Source organism: Delphinus delphis, chromosome 6 (genome assembly GCF_949987515.2).
Source record: "Delphinus delphis chromosome 6, mDelDel1.2, whole genome shotgun sequence".
Classification (NCBI taxonomy): Eukaryota; Metazoa; Chordata; class Mammalia; order Artiodactyla; family Delphinidae; genus Delphinus; species Delphinus delphis.
The window spans coordinates 47,187,855-47,200,655 of NC_082688.1; the positions used below are offsets into that span (position 1 = coordinate 47,187,855).

The 12,801-nt window shown below is 39.0% G+C and overlaps 1 protein-coding gene across 1 annotated transcript in view; it reads right to left on the reverse strand.

Annotated features, from left to right (window-relative positions):
* The window catches only part of GDA (guanine deaminase), a 134,246-nt gene that overhangs the window by 42,896 nt on the left and 78,549 nt on the right, over positions 1-12,801 (reverse strand). Inside the window, exons 8-10 of the mRNA XM_060014631.1 lie at positions 11,418-11,525; positions 10,078-10,175; positions 4,305-4,372 (exon numbers count right to left, since the gene is read on the reverse strand). Of these exons, the coding sequence (XP_059870614.1) occupies positions 4,305-4,372; positions 10,078-10,175; positions 11,418-11,525 (274 nt within the window). The remainder of the gene's footprint in view (positions 1-4,304; positions 4,373-10,077; positions 10,176-11,417; positions 11,526-12,801) is intronic.

A 12,801-nucleotide genomic window follows, 5' to 3' on the forward strand; every position in this document is an offset into this window, starting at 1 on the left:
TGTAAAGCTGGTTTGGTGGTCCTGAATTCTGTTAGCTTTTGTTTGTCTGTAAAGCTTTTGATTTCTCTGTCAAATTTGAATGAGAGCCATGCTAGGTAGAGTATTCTTGGTTATAGGTTTTTCCCTTTCATGACTTTAAATATATCATGTCACTCCCTTCTGGCCTGCATAGTTTCTGCTGAAAAATCAGCTGACAACATACAAGGGAACTCCCATAAGGTTACTTATTGCTTTTCCCTTGTTGCTTTTAATGTTTTCTCCTTGTCTTTAATTTTTGTCAGTTTGATTAATATGTGTCTTGGTGTGTTCCTCCTCGGGTTTATCCTCTATGGGACTCTGTGCTTCCTGTACTTGAGTGTTTCCTTCCCATGTTAGGGACATTTTCAACTACTATCTCTTCACGTGTTTCCTCAGGCCCTTTCTCTCTCTCTTCTCCTTCTGGGACCCCTATAATGCAAATGTTGTTGTGTTTAATGTTGTCCCAGAGGTCTCTTAGACTGTCCTCATTTCTTTTCATTCTTCTTTCTTTGTTCTGCAGCAGTGGTTTCCACCAATCTGTCTTCCAGCTCACTTATTCATTTTTCTAATTTATTCTGCTATTGATTCCTTCTAGTATGTTTTTCATTTCAGTGATTTTATTGTTCATCTGTTTGTTCTAAAGATTCTAGCTCTTTATTAAACATTTCTTGTATCCTCTCTGTCTGTGCCTCTATTCTTTTTCCAAGATCTTGAATAGTATTTACTATCATTACTATGAATTCTTTTTCATGTAGATTGCCCATCTCAACTTCACTTAGTTGTTTTTTTGGGTTTTTATCTTGTTCCTTCATATTTTTCTGCTGTCTCATTTTGTCTAACTTTCTGTGTTTGCCATCTCCATTCCTCAGGCTGCAGGATTGTAATTCTTCTTGGTTCTGGTATGTGCCCCGTGGTGGATGAGATTGATCTGGGGGCTTGTGCTGGCTTCCTGGTGGGAGGAACTGGTGCCTGCTCACTGGTGGGTGGAGCTGGGTCTTGTCCCTCTGGTGGGCAGGGCTATGTCAAGGGGTGTGTTTATAGGCAGCTTTTGGCTCAGGATGACTTTAGGCAGCCTGTCTGCTGATGGGTGGGGCTGTGTTCCCACCCTGTTTGTTGTTTGGCCTGAGGCATCCGCCACCAATGTCCTTGCCCCTAGAGTGAGCCACAGCCAATCCCTACCTCCCCAGAAGACCCTCCAAGACTTGAAGATAGGTCTGGCCCACCCTCTTATGGAGTCACTGCTTTGCTCTGGGTTCCAGTTCCTGTGAAACCTTGTGTGCTTCCTCAAGAGTGGAGTGTTTGTTTCCCACTGTCCTGTGGAGCTCCTGCATTCAAGCCCCACTGGCCTTCAAAGCCAAATGTTCTGGGGGCTCCTCCTCCTGATGCCAGACCCCCAGGCTGGGGAGCATGACATGGGGCTCAGAACTCTCACTCCTGTGGGAGAACCTCTGTGAAATAATTATTTGTGGCTCCTTCTTTGTCTTTAGAATACCTTTTTTGGTAGGTTCAAGTCTTTTTTGTCCATGGTTGTTCAGCAATCAGTTGTGATTGTGGTGTTTTCGTGAGAGGAGGTGAGCTCTAGTCTTTCCATTCTGCCATCTTGTCTCCTCTAGGCATCTAGATCTTCTATACCACATCTTTTTTTTTCAATTCCTCTGTTGATGGACACTTAGGTTGCTTCCATGTCTTGGCTATTGTAAATAATGCTGCTGTGAACATAGGGGTGCATGTATCTTTTTGAATTATAGTTTTGTCCAAATACATGCCTAGGAGTAGGATTGCTGGATTATATGGCAACTCTGTTTTCAGTTGACGAAGCTCCAGTTTTCCATAGTGGCTGCACTAATTTACATTCCCACCAATAGTGTAGGAGCATTCTCTTTTCTTCACACCCTCTCCAGCATTTTTAACAAAATATTTTTGAGATTTATCCATATTCTGCATATATCAACGTTTTGTTCTGTTTTTAGAATGCTGAATAATATTTAATTGTATAAATATGCCACATTTGCCTATCTGTCCTCCTCTTGGAAGCTGTTTGGACTATTTCCAGTTTGGGGCTATTAATAAAGATACTATAAATATTCTTGTACAACTATTTGTGCAAATATGTATGTCCATTTCTCTAGGGTAAATACCCAAAATGGAATTACTGATGTATATTTAACTTTATAAGAAACTGCCGAACAGTTCTCTACGTTGGTTGTACCATTTAATCTCCCTGCAGTAGTGTATGAGGGTCTATCTACATGCTTCCTATTCTTTTTTTCTTTTCTTTTTCAGTTTTCTTCTTTCATTTTCAAATTTTCCTTTTCCATCAAAACTCATGGTCTTTCCATACAGCCATGTCTTCTTGTACTCTAAGGATGCTAGCAATTTTCTGAACTCTTATTCTGGATCCTGAAGTAGATGCTTTTCAGAGCTATGTTCATCTTCTTCTTCTTTTTGATACTGCTTTCTCTTGTTTTGCAATATTTTTGTGAAGCTTCATCAGGGTTTCTCCTATTTAATATTTGAGAAAGTCCAGATCTGCCTCTGTTTCTTATAGACATGGTGAATGATCCATTCTTGGACCTGCTCTCTGTCCACAGTATAAGTTACAGTTAAATAATCTACTGAAGTCCAAAGCAGAAGGACAGGTTTATACATAAAGGTCATGTTTAGGTAATACCGGTGCATAGGATGGCTGTTACAACAGAGACTATGTAAAATGCAACAACATTCTCCAAGTTAATATGATAATATATCATACTTAATCAAACCTTTAATCGGAAACCAATGTTACTTTTTCCCTTTTAAGCCAATCTTCATTAACCACTGCAACATGCCAGATATGTGCTAACCACCTCACACACATTTTTTTTCATTTAAGCCTCAAAACAAGGTTGTAACATAGACATTATTATAATTATTGTTATAGAAATTAGGAAACAAAGCCTTAGAAAATTAAGGTAATTTGCTCAGGGTCTTACAGCTAATAAGTGACATAGCTTTACCTAATCATTTTAGACAATCACTATACAACCCAAAATCAAGAACTGGAAATCATGTGATGAACTTAAATCATGGAGACCAAAATCCTAGAAAATTTGAAAGCAGTACATATGATTTTTGCATTTCTACCAAATTTTCAATTGATTGACAAAAACTCTTGGCCACTTATTTTTTATTCATTTAAAGCTTTTCTGTGAAGTTAAAAATAACTGGTTTCCTGCCTTAATACCTGAGACTATATCCAGGTACTACACAATCTCAATGATTCAACGCTTAAATTCAAAATTTTAAGAATTTTAATTGCTCTGATTCATGTAAAATTTAGAAAAACTTCTAACTAGCACACCTCTTTAAAATTATAGATAAACCATTTTGTATTATTGTATGTCCTACCAATATTGCTTGGTACAAAAATTAACTGAGACTTGAGTCATTGCAGAAAATGATAAAAACCATTATTGTCAATATGCAAACATTCTGGTGCTCTTACATATCAGGAAGACAAACCCATCAAGAATGAAAAATAAGACCTTGTGCCCCACAGCCATTTAAAAAAAATTTTTTTTAGTTCATTCACACACAGTGATTAAAAAAAAAGGCTCACAGTGGATGCCTAAACATTTGGGCCTGACTGACACTTCTAAAGTGAGCAGCACAGTACACACTCAAGAAAAACAATTCAAATGTACTGTGAAAAAAAAGGAGACATCACTAATTCATCAGCCACCTAGACTGTCCTTCAGCCTAGCAAACATCAGACTGCCTGTGGGAATTAGAATCTCATTTTGTTAAAAACTGCTTAAAAGCAAAGCATGCTTTTTAACATATCTTAGAGTTCTCCGTTATGGCATAGACTGAATTTGTGCTCACTACTGGCAAAGTTGAATAATTTTCTTTTGAGATAGTATTTGTGATGACACAGCTATTGAAAACCAAAAACATACAAATCCAAACCATTGAAATTTAGCAGGAAGGACAAAACAAACAAACAAAAAACAAGGACTTTTCAAAAAGAATCTCTAAAACACTTGAGAAGGACTTATCCTTTATAGCCCCATGTCTGGATAGTAAACATGGTTAATGGCTTTCAAGAGGTTAATGTCATCAAAACTTTTCCCTTCGCATACACTTTCTTACTGCTTCCAACCTCATTATTTTATTAGCTCTAGATATGACTACCAGAAAATAAAACTAAGTCTTTTAAAACACAGAACTCTTACTTGAAAATTAGTCACATTTGAAAGTTATGCACTTAACCACTTTGCCATGGTTCTTCATGGGAAACTACTAACCTGTACCCAGCCCTATCTTCACTCCATGTTTCAGGACCTCTGGCACATTGAGAAGGCCGCTGCTGAGCCTGTAGAGAGAGGAGACAGTCAGAACAAGGAGACCCACGTGGGTCCAACAAGAGAAAGGCACTAACAAAAATGATGGTGCTATCACTGAAAATGATGATTCCCATCTCAGCTCTAATGCTGACATAAACACATTAGTCAAATCAGACCATCCAGGGGCTTCCCTGGTGGCGCAGTGGTTGAGAGTCTGCCTGCCGATGCAGGGGACACGGGTTCGTCCCCCGGTCCGGGAAGATCCCACGTGCCGTGGAGCGGCTGGGCCCGTGAGCCATGGCTGCTGAGCCTGCGCATCCAGAGCCTATGCTCCGCAACGGGAGAGGCCACAAAAGTGAGAGGCCCGCGCACTGCACACACACAAAAAAATCAGACCATCCGAGTCCTGGAGTAAAAAAGGATCATGAAGGAGTTTGAACCATTGAGCAGAGGTTAATATCAGAAGGGCACAAAGCAGCAAGAATTAGAAGGGAGAGCAGGGGATCATTTGTAAGGAAAAATAAATGAAGAAATTAAATCTTGCAACTAGTTCAAAAATTTTTGCTATTTTTTTCAGCTTAAGATACAAATGACAAAATTCTAAGATATTTAAAGTGTACAACATGATGATCTGATATATGTATACATTGCGAGAGGATTTCCCCCCACTGAGTCGACCAACACATCTATCACCTCACATATTTACCTTTTTTTTTTTTTTGCGGTACGCGGGCCTCTCACTGCTGTGGCCTCTCCCGCTGCGGAGCACAGGCTTAGCGGCCATGGCTCACAGGCCCAGTTGCTCTGCGGCATGTGGGATCTTCCCATATTGGGGCATGAACCCGTGTCCCCTGCATCAGCAGGCGGACTCTCAACCACTGCGCCACCAGGGAAGCCCTATTTACCTTTTTTATTTGTGAGAACATACAAGTTCTACTCTCTTAGCAAATTTCAGTTATACAATATGGTGTTATCAACTATAAGTCTTTAATTTTTTTTTTAACCAACCCATCCTTCTATGCTAGGAAGTAGAAATTATAAAGCGTTGCCTTTCCTCTCTTCCTGGGATCATTTGTTGCCTTGAATGAGTAGCGACTTGCAAGATCAAAGAAAGAGGGGTATAGCTGGAAGAGGGGATGCAGGTTGTAAGTCAGGGCCTGGTGGTTCAAATGCTACTTCTGAGGACAGCAGCAACTAGGAGAGATGGTTCCTGGACTGAATTCCGGAGCTCGTGACCCTGACTCAGTAGATGTGCCGCCTTTCTAAAGAGACAAAGAAAAACTAAAGCATCCTTAAAAGTCTGAGAAGATGCAAAGGTCAAAGTAGTCTGCTTGAAAATCCACATAATTATCATTTTCAAACTGCCAGTGCACATGCAATAAATCTCTCAAAGTGGTTGGAGAAAGAGTAACAGTGACCATTCAAACCAAAATATTAGCCATAAAGAAATTTAACTTCAAACCTCAGTTTGCAAAACTGGGTCATGTTTTAATTTAGATGTTGTATAACTAAACCCACAGGATGTTAAACGCTTCGCCTAACTGGTCACTAGACCATAATTATGGTCACTAAGCTGTACCTAGTCAAGATTCCCTGTTATGTACGGCCACTTTATGTCTGAAAACTAAAAGCCTCTGGAACCTCTCAAAACACTCCAGAAACACATTGCTGTGGCTCTCGTGCCTTTCCCATACTGCCACTGATGTAGAATTTTTTCATTTGCGAAGTTCCTAGACTTTTGACTGCTGGCACCTCCTACTCTTTGCCTGGAGGCTCTTTCACTCCGCTAGAGCCCGCTCTGCCCTTGATTGGGGAAGGCCCGAAGTTGCAGGGACTTCATGCCCCTTCGAACCCACCCAGCAGCCCTCCACCAATAACTGGTAAGTTTAGGTATAATTACTCCAGCTCCCCCACCCCTTGGGCAGGTTGTCTTTGAGGTCTGCTTTGTACACTGGCTTGCTGAGTTTTCCAGAAGGATTAAATTCCAGGAACCCATGGTGGTAACTAGCTTGGTGATGTGCTCTTTACTGTCTTCCTTCCCTTCTCTGTCTCACCCCATAAAGGTGCTTCCTGAGATCACCTCCCAAATAAATTACTTGTACATAAATCCTCACGTCATGTTCTGCTTCTGCAAGAACTCTAAAACAAGTAAGGATATGAAGTAAAACTACAGGCCAATATCACTGATGAACATAGATGCAAAACTCCTTAACAAAATACTGGCAAACAGAATCCAACAGCACATTAAAAGGATCATACACCATGATCAAGTGGGGTTTATCCCAGGAATGCAAGGATTCTTCAATATACACAATCAATGTGATACACCATATTAACAAATTGAAGGATAAAAACCATATGATCATCTCAATAGATGCAGAGAAAGCTTTTGACAAAATTAAATACCCATTTATGATAAAAACCCTCCAGAAAGTAGGCATAGAGGGAACTTTCCTCAACATAATAAAGGCCATATATGACAAACCCACAGCCAACATCATTCTCAACCGTGAAAAACTGAAACCATTTCCTCTAAAATCAGGAACAAGACAAGGTTGTCCACTCTCACCACTGTTATTCAACATAATTTTGGAACTTTTAGCCACAGCAATCAGAGAAGAAAAAGAAATAAAAGGAATCCAAACTGGAAAAGAAGTAAAGCTGTCACTGTTTGCAGGTGACATGATACTATACATAGAGAATCCTAAAGATGCTACCAGAAATGAATTTGGTAAAGTAGCAGGATAAAAATTAATGCACAGAAATCTCTGGCATTCCTATACACTAATGATGAAAAATCTGAAAGTGAAATCAAGAAAACACTCCCATTTACCACTGCAACAAAAAGAATAAAATATCTAGGAATAAACCTACCTAAGGAGACAAAAGACCTGTATGCAGAAAATTATAAGACACTGATGAAAGAAATTAAAGATGATACAAATAGATGGAGAGATATGCCATGTTCTTGGATTGGAAGAATCAACATTGTGAAAATGAATCTACTACCCAAAGCAATCTACAGATTCAATCCAATCCCTATCAAACTACCACTGGCATTTTTCACAGAACTAGAACAAAAAAATCTCACAGTTTGTATGGAAACACAAAAGACCCTGAATAGCCAAAGCCATCTTGAGAAAGAAAAATGGAGCTGGAGGTATCAGGCTCCCTGACTTCAGACTATACTACAAAGCTACAGTAATCAAGACTACAGAAATATAGATCAATGGAACAGGATAGAAAGCCCAGAGATAAACCCACGCACATATGGTCACCTTATCTTTGATAAAGGAGACAAGAATATACAGTGGAGAAAAGACAGCCTCTTCGATAAGTGGTGCTGGGAAAACTGGACAGCTCCATGTAAAACAATGAAATTAGAACACTCTCTAACACCATACACAAAAATAAACTCAAAATGGATTGAAGACCTAAATGTAAAGCCAGATACTATTAAACTCTTAGAGGAAAACATAGGCAGAACACTCCATGACATAAATCACAGGAAGATCCTTTTTGACCCTAGCGAAATTGAAATAAAAACAAAAATAAACAAATGGGACCTAATGAAACTTAAAAGCTTTTGCACAGCAGAGGAAACCATAAACAAGATGAAAAGACAACGCTCAGAATGGGAGAAAATATTTGCAAATGAAGCAACTGACAAAAGATTAATCTCCAAAATTTACAAGCAGCTCATGCAGCTCAATATCAAAAAAACAAACAACCCAATCCAAAAATGGGCAGAAGACCTAAATAGACATTTGTCCAAAGAAGATATACAGATTGCCAAGAAACATTTGAAAGAATGCTCAACATCATTAATCATTAGAGAAATGCAAATCAAAACTACAGTGAGGTATCATCTCACACCAGTCAGAATGGCCATCATCAAAAAATCTAGAAACAATAAATGCTGGAGAGGGTGTGGAGAAAAGGGAACCCTCTTGCACTGTTGGTGGGAATGTAAATTGATACAGCCACTATGGAGAACAGTATGGAAGTTCCTTAAGAAACTAAAAATAGAACTACTATATGACCCAGCAATCCCACTACTGGGCATATACCCTGAGAAAACCATAATTCAAAAAGAGTCACGTACCACAATGTTCATTGCAGCACTGTTTACAATAGCCAGGACATGGAAGTGTCCATCAACAGATGAATTGATAAAGAAGATGTGGCACATATATACAATGGAATACTCAGCCATAAAAAGAAACGAAATTGACTTATTTGTAGTGAGGTGGATGGACCTAGAGTCTGTCATACAGAGTGAAGTAAGTCAGAAAGAGAAAGACAAATACTGTATGCTAACACATATATATGGAATCTAAGGGAAAAAAAAAAAGGTCATGAAGAACCTAGGGGTAAGACGGGAATAAAGACACAGACCTACTAGAGAATGGACTTCAGGATATAGGGAGGGGGAAGGGTAAGCTGTGACAAAGTGAGAGAGTGGCATGGACATATATACACTACCAAACGTAAGGTAGATAGCTAGTGGGAAGCAGCTGCATAGCACAGGGAGATCAGCTCGGTGCTTTGTGACCACCTGGATGGGTGGGATAGGGAGGGAGGGAGACGCAAGAGGGAGGAGATATGGGAACATATGTATACGTATAACTGATTCACCTTGTTATAAAACAGAAACACACCATTGTAAAGCAATTATACTCCAATAAAGACGTTAAAAAAAGTCTAGCAGAAGCTAATAAATTTATTGAATGAATATATGAATGATCCACCCCAACCTGCCTCTAGCTCTGTTGTGAGCCAGCTAACACAAGAAATGAGAAATCCTTTCTGTATCTAATTGTGGAGCATGAATTCTTAGCCTAGCGTCCAAGGATTGGTATTATGGAATCTATGAATTCCCTGAAATTAGATGCAGCATTTTTATGTCTATGGGCTTTTTTTTTTTTTTTTTTTTTTTGCGTTACGCGGGCCTCTCACTGCTGTGGCCTCTCCCCCTGCGGAGCACAAACTCAGCGGCCATGGCTCACGGGCCCAGCCGCTCCGCGGCATGTGGGATCTTCCCAGACCGGGGCACGAACCCATGTCCCCTGCACCGGCAGGCGGACTCTCAACCACTGCGCCACCAGGGAAGCCCTGTATGGGGTTTTTTTCCTGATGATCCAGACCACAAGTTTCATCTGATTCCCTTATGCATCTATAACCTTTCAAAGGTTAAGAACCAGGTTTAAATAAAAATTTTGTTTGCGCGAATTACAGCAGGACAAGTCCCCTCCTAAGTGCATCTCGTCAGATATAGCAGCATGACATTTACTGACGGGTGCTGGCTTCTAGTAGCATTGCACCATTTCTGGTAATGTGCACATTTCTAGTAGTTTGTACAACACAAAGTAGTAAGAGGTCAGTACACTCTCTCTGGAACACCTGGTTGGCACACCCACTCTTTCGGTCCTTAGCTCTAAGTTCTCAGTGCTATTGGTTTTGAACTCTATTTCCTATTGTTCTGTTTTGTGCAAACTCAGAAATTTTAAGAGATGTAGTGCTCTTCAAATGCATACTCTGCAAAAAATAGCCTCTTTTAAGTGCTGTCTCCCCAGTACAGTATAGGTAGGTGTCCTTCTATCTAGTTCACATCCCAATTGAACATAACTACGGAAGGGAGATACTGGAGGAATGACTGAGAAAACAAAGGTATTTGGCCGCTACTTTGCAACCCAAACGTTCATAATCTACTAATCAATAATTGCCTACTTACGATAAGTTAGAATTGGGACAATGTGAGATGGATGCTCCTCGTTCCCTGAATACATCCAGTTCTTCTTCAGAAAGGTAGCAGCCATGTGCCATCACTGTCTGGAGAGAAGAGCATCCTATGTGGAGTCTACCACTCAAAAATGCTTAAGTCAGTCCTCACTCACAGCAAGATATTATAGGTGCACATAAAAGCTGTGACTTATCTGTTATCATCTTCACAAGAACATTGATGATTACCTATATGTATAAAATCACTGTGCCCAAGTTACACCTCAGAAAAGGCCTGTGAAAACATTGGATTACGAAAGTCCCACACATTTGTGGATCTTTTTCTCTCTTTTTTAATCTATAAAATAAATGAGGGTTGGTCCAGCTGACCTCTATGCAAGTAAAATTAACATGCAAATTGAAGGCTAATTTATTAATTATATAGAAATATATGTAGAGGAGGATGAAAATTATGATGTAGCATAAACAAGATCTGTGCAGAGTATTAACCTTTCAAATCAGTCACATTCAGATCTCTGAGCACAAAGTCCCTAAGAATTTATTTGCTGTAATAGTTAAACTCTCCATGCAGTTCATACATTTCATTAAATGCCAAGGCCAGGGGGTATATTGTTGTAATGAGGTCTCTCCTCACTCATATTAATTTTAATTAACTTAAAATTGTTTAATTATAAATGTAATAATACTCATTTCTTTTACAAAGCAATCTTAGAGTGTTTAAAAATAAAAAGTAAAAAGTCCTCTGCTTTCTCCCTCAGGAAGGATCACTTTTAACGTTCAATGTGTGTCTTCCAGACAGTGTTTGGTAAGTGAGCACGCACCCGCACGTATATACACATATCAGACAATACTGTACAAACACTCTTCCTTGTAAGTCTGTATACTTCATTCTTTGTGAATGTTGGATAAAATTCTAATTATGTATGTTCTATAATTTAAACAATTTCCCACTGATAGCCATTTTTTAACTTTCATATGTAATTAACATCTCTAGTCATAGTCCTTACAGAATGGATCTTCAGAAATACATTTTCTAACTCAAAGGAATGCACATTTACATTCTAATGGATACTGACAAAATGTCCTTGGACCACATGACATTCCCACCTCAAAGAAGCTTTTAGATTTATTTACCAATAAATGTAATGATTTATTCATTAGGGATGAAACCAGGCCCATTTTTAATTCTGCGCACACATGAATATGCACACTCTGTACTTGAGTTTGGGAAATGCACGTGTGTTATAGAAGTCTGAAGATTACTACTGAGATTTTAAAATTTAGATAAATATGCCGTACTTCATATAGATTATATCATGATGTACAACTTACCTTATTTGTCAGAAGGTTGTTTTTATCATACACATCTGTGTAGTTTTTATAACCAGGGTATAGGTTTTTCACAGCTTTAACTTCATCACGATTTTCACTTACATGGCTCTAAAAGAAAAGAAATATTTTCAATTTTTTAATGTAAAATACCATTAGAAATTATACTTCCTACCCCCAAATGATATGGATGGTTCCTACTTGCCTAGGTAAAAAAAATGAAGATTCTTGTGTATTTTATTTGAAACAATTCTTATTATATAAGATATATATGACAAAGAAACTATGAAAATGTAATTATATGAACATGTAATATCCTAACCCTAACCCATGTGATGTTTTTCTGACAAAGTCTTTTCAAATTCCAAACTATAGCAAGAATAAGTAAAAATAAAAAGTACTCCTTGTAGAGAGTAAGAGCCTAGCTATTCATGGTCGATCACCTACTACTTCTGGTGTTGGCTGTTTAAGAAGAGTTCATTGGCCATCAAAAGGACAGAGCATGGTTCACTCATAGAAAGCTGAAATTTGAAATAAAAAGCTGAATTTTAGCCCAAGTTCTGACCCTAGTTATGTGTCTTAGGGTTGAGTCCATTGTTTTCTCTTTGGGCCTCCATGTTCTCATCTCTCAAATAAAAGCGTTGGGATAGATGAGTGATTTTCCAAATTCTTTTAGCTTTAGATGTGTTATTCTTATTTAAAAAATCATAGAAATTCAATATGTAAACAACATAAACAAGTTGCTACGCAGGATGAAGCAGGGTTAGGACTCTGGGACCCTGTCCCCATTCTATCCCCTTTGTCAGCTTCCAGGATGAGTTCTGCAGGAAACAGTTGGAAAATAACAGAGCTAGGCAGTCCTGCGGTCATCAAGAAAGAGCCTATAAGAATCCACACGCAAGCAAAACAAGTGAGTCCTGGCCCCCGCACAGTCCTTTCTCCAGGGCACCACAAACATGAGACTGCAGAGACAACGTAAGTGTCACCATCCCAACCCCTCACCTAAAACAAAAATCATTTCTGACCAACTGGTGATGACCATGTATTATGGGAAATAACTCATGAGCAAGTTACCACTTCCAAGAACAGCAATGCCATTTCCCTTTCTCCTTGAGGTAGAGTATGCATAACCAAATAAATGAAAGAAAACAACAGCATTGGACTAAAAACAGAATGTTCTACTTGCAGAATGAGTTCTATCCTTGGCCTTGAGGAACTCCAGACCACTGAAGAAATGGGCATGGGCATCAGAAGAGATTTGTGTCATTTTGATAGATTTGAGTATATGCAGTTATACACATATATACAACGCCAGTAAGTATATACTTGATTTTGTTGTGTGTTTCTGGGATTCAGGACACACAAACCCAAAATACGCCACCTTGGG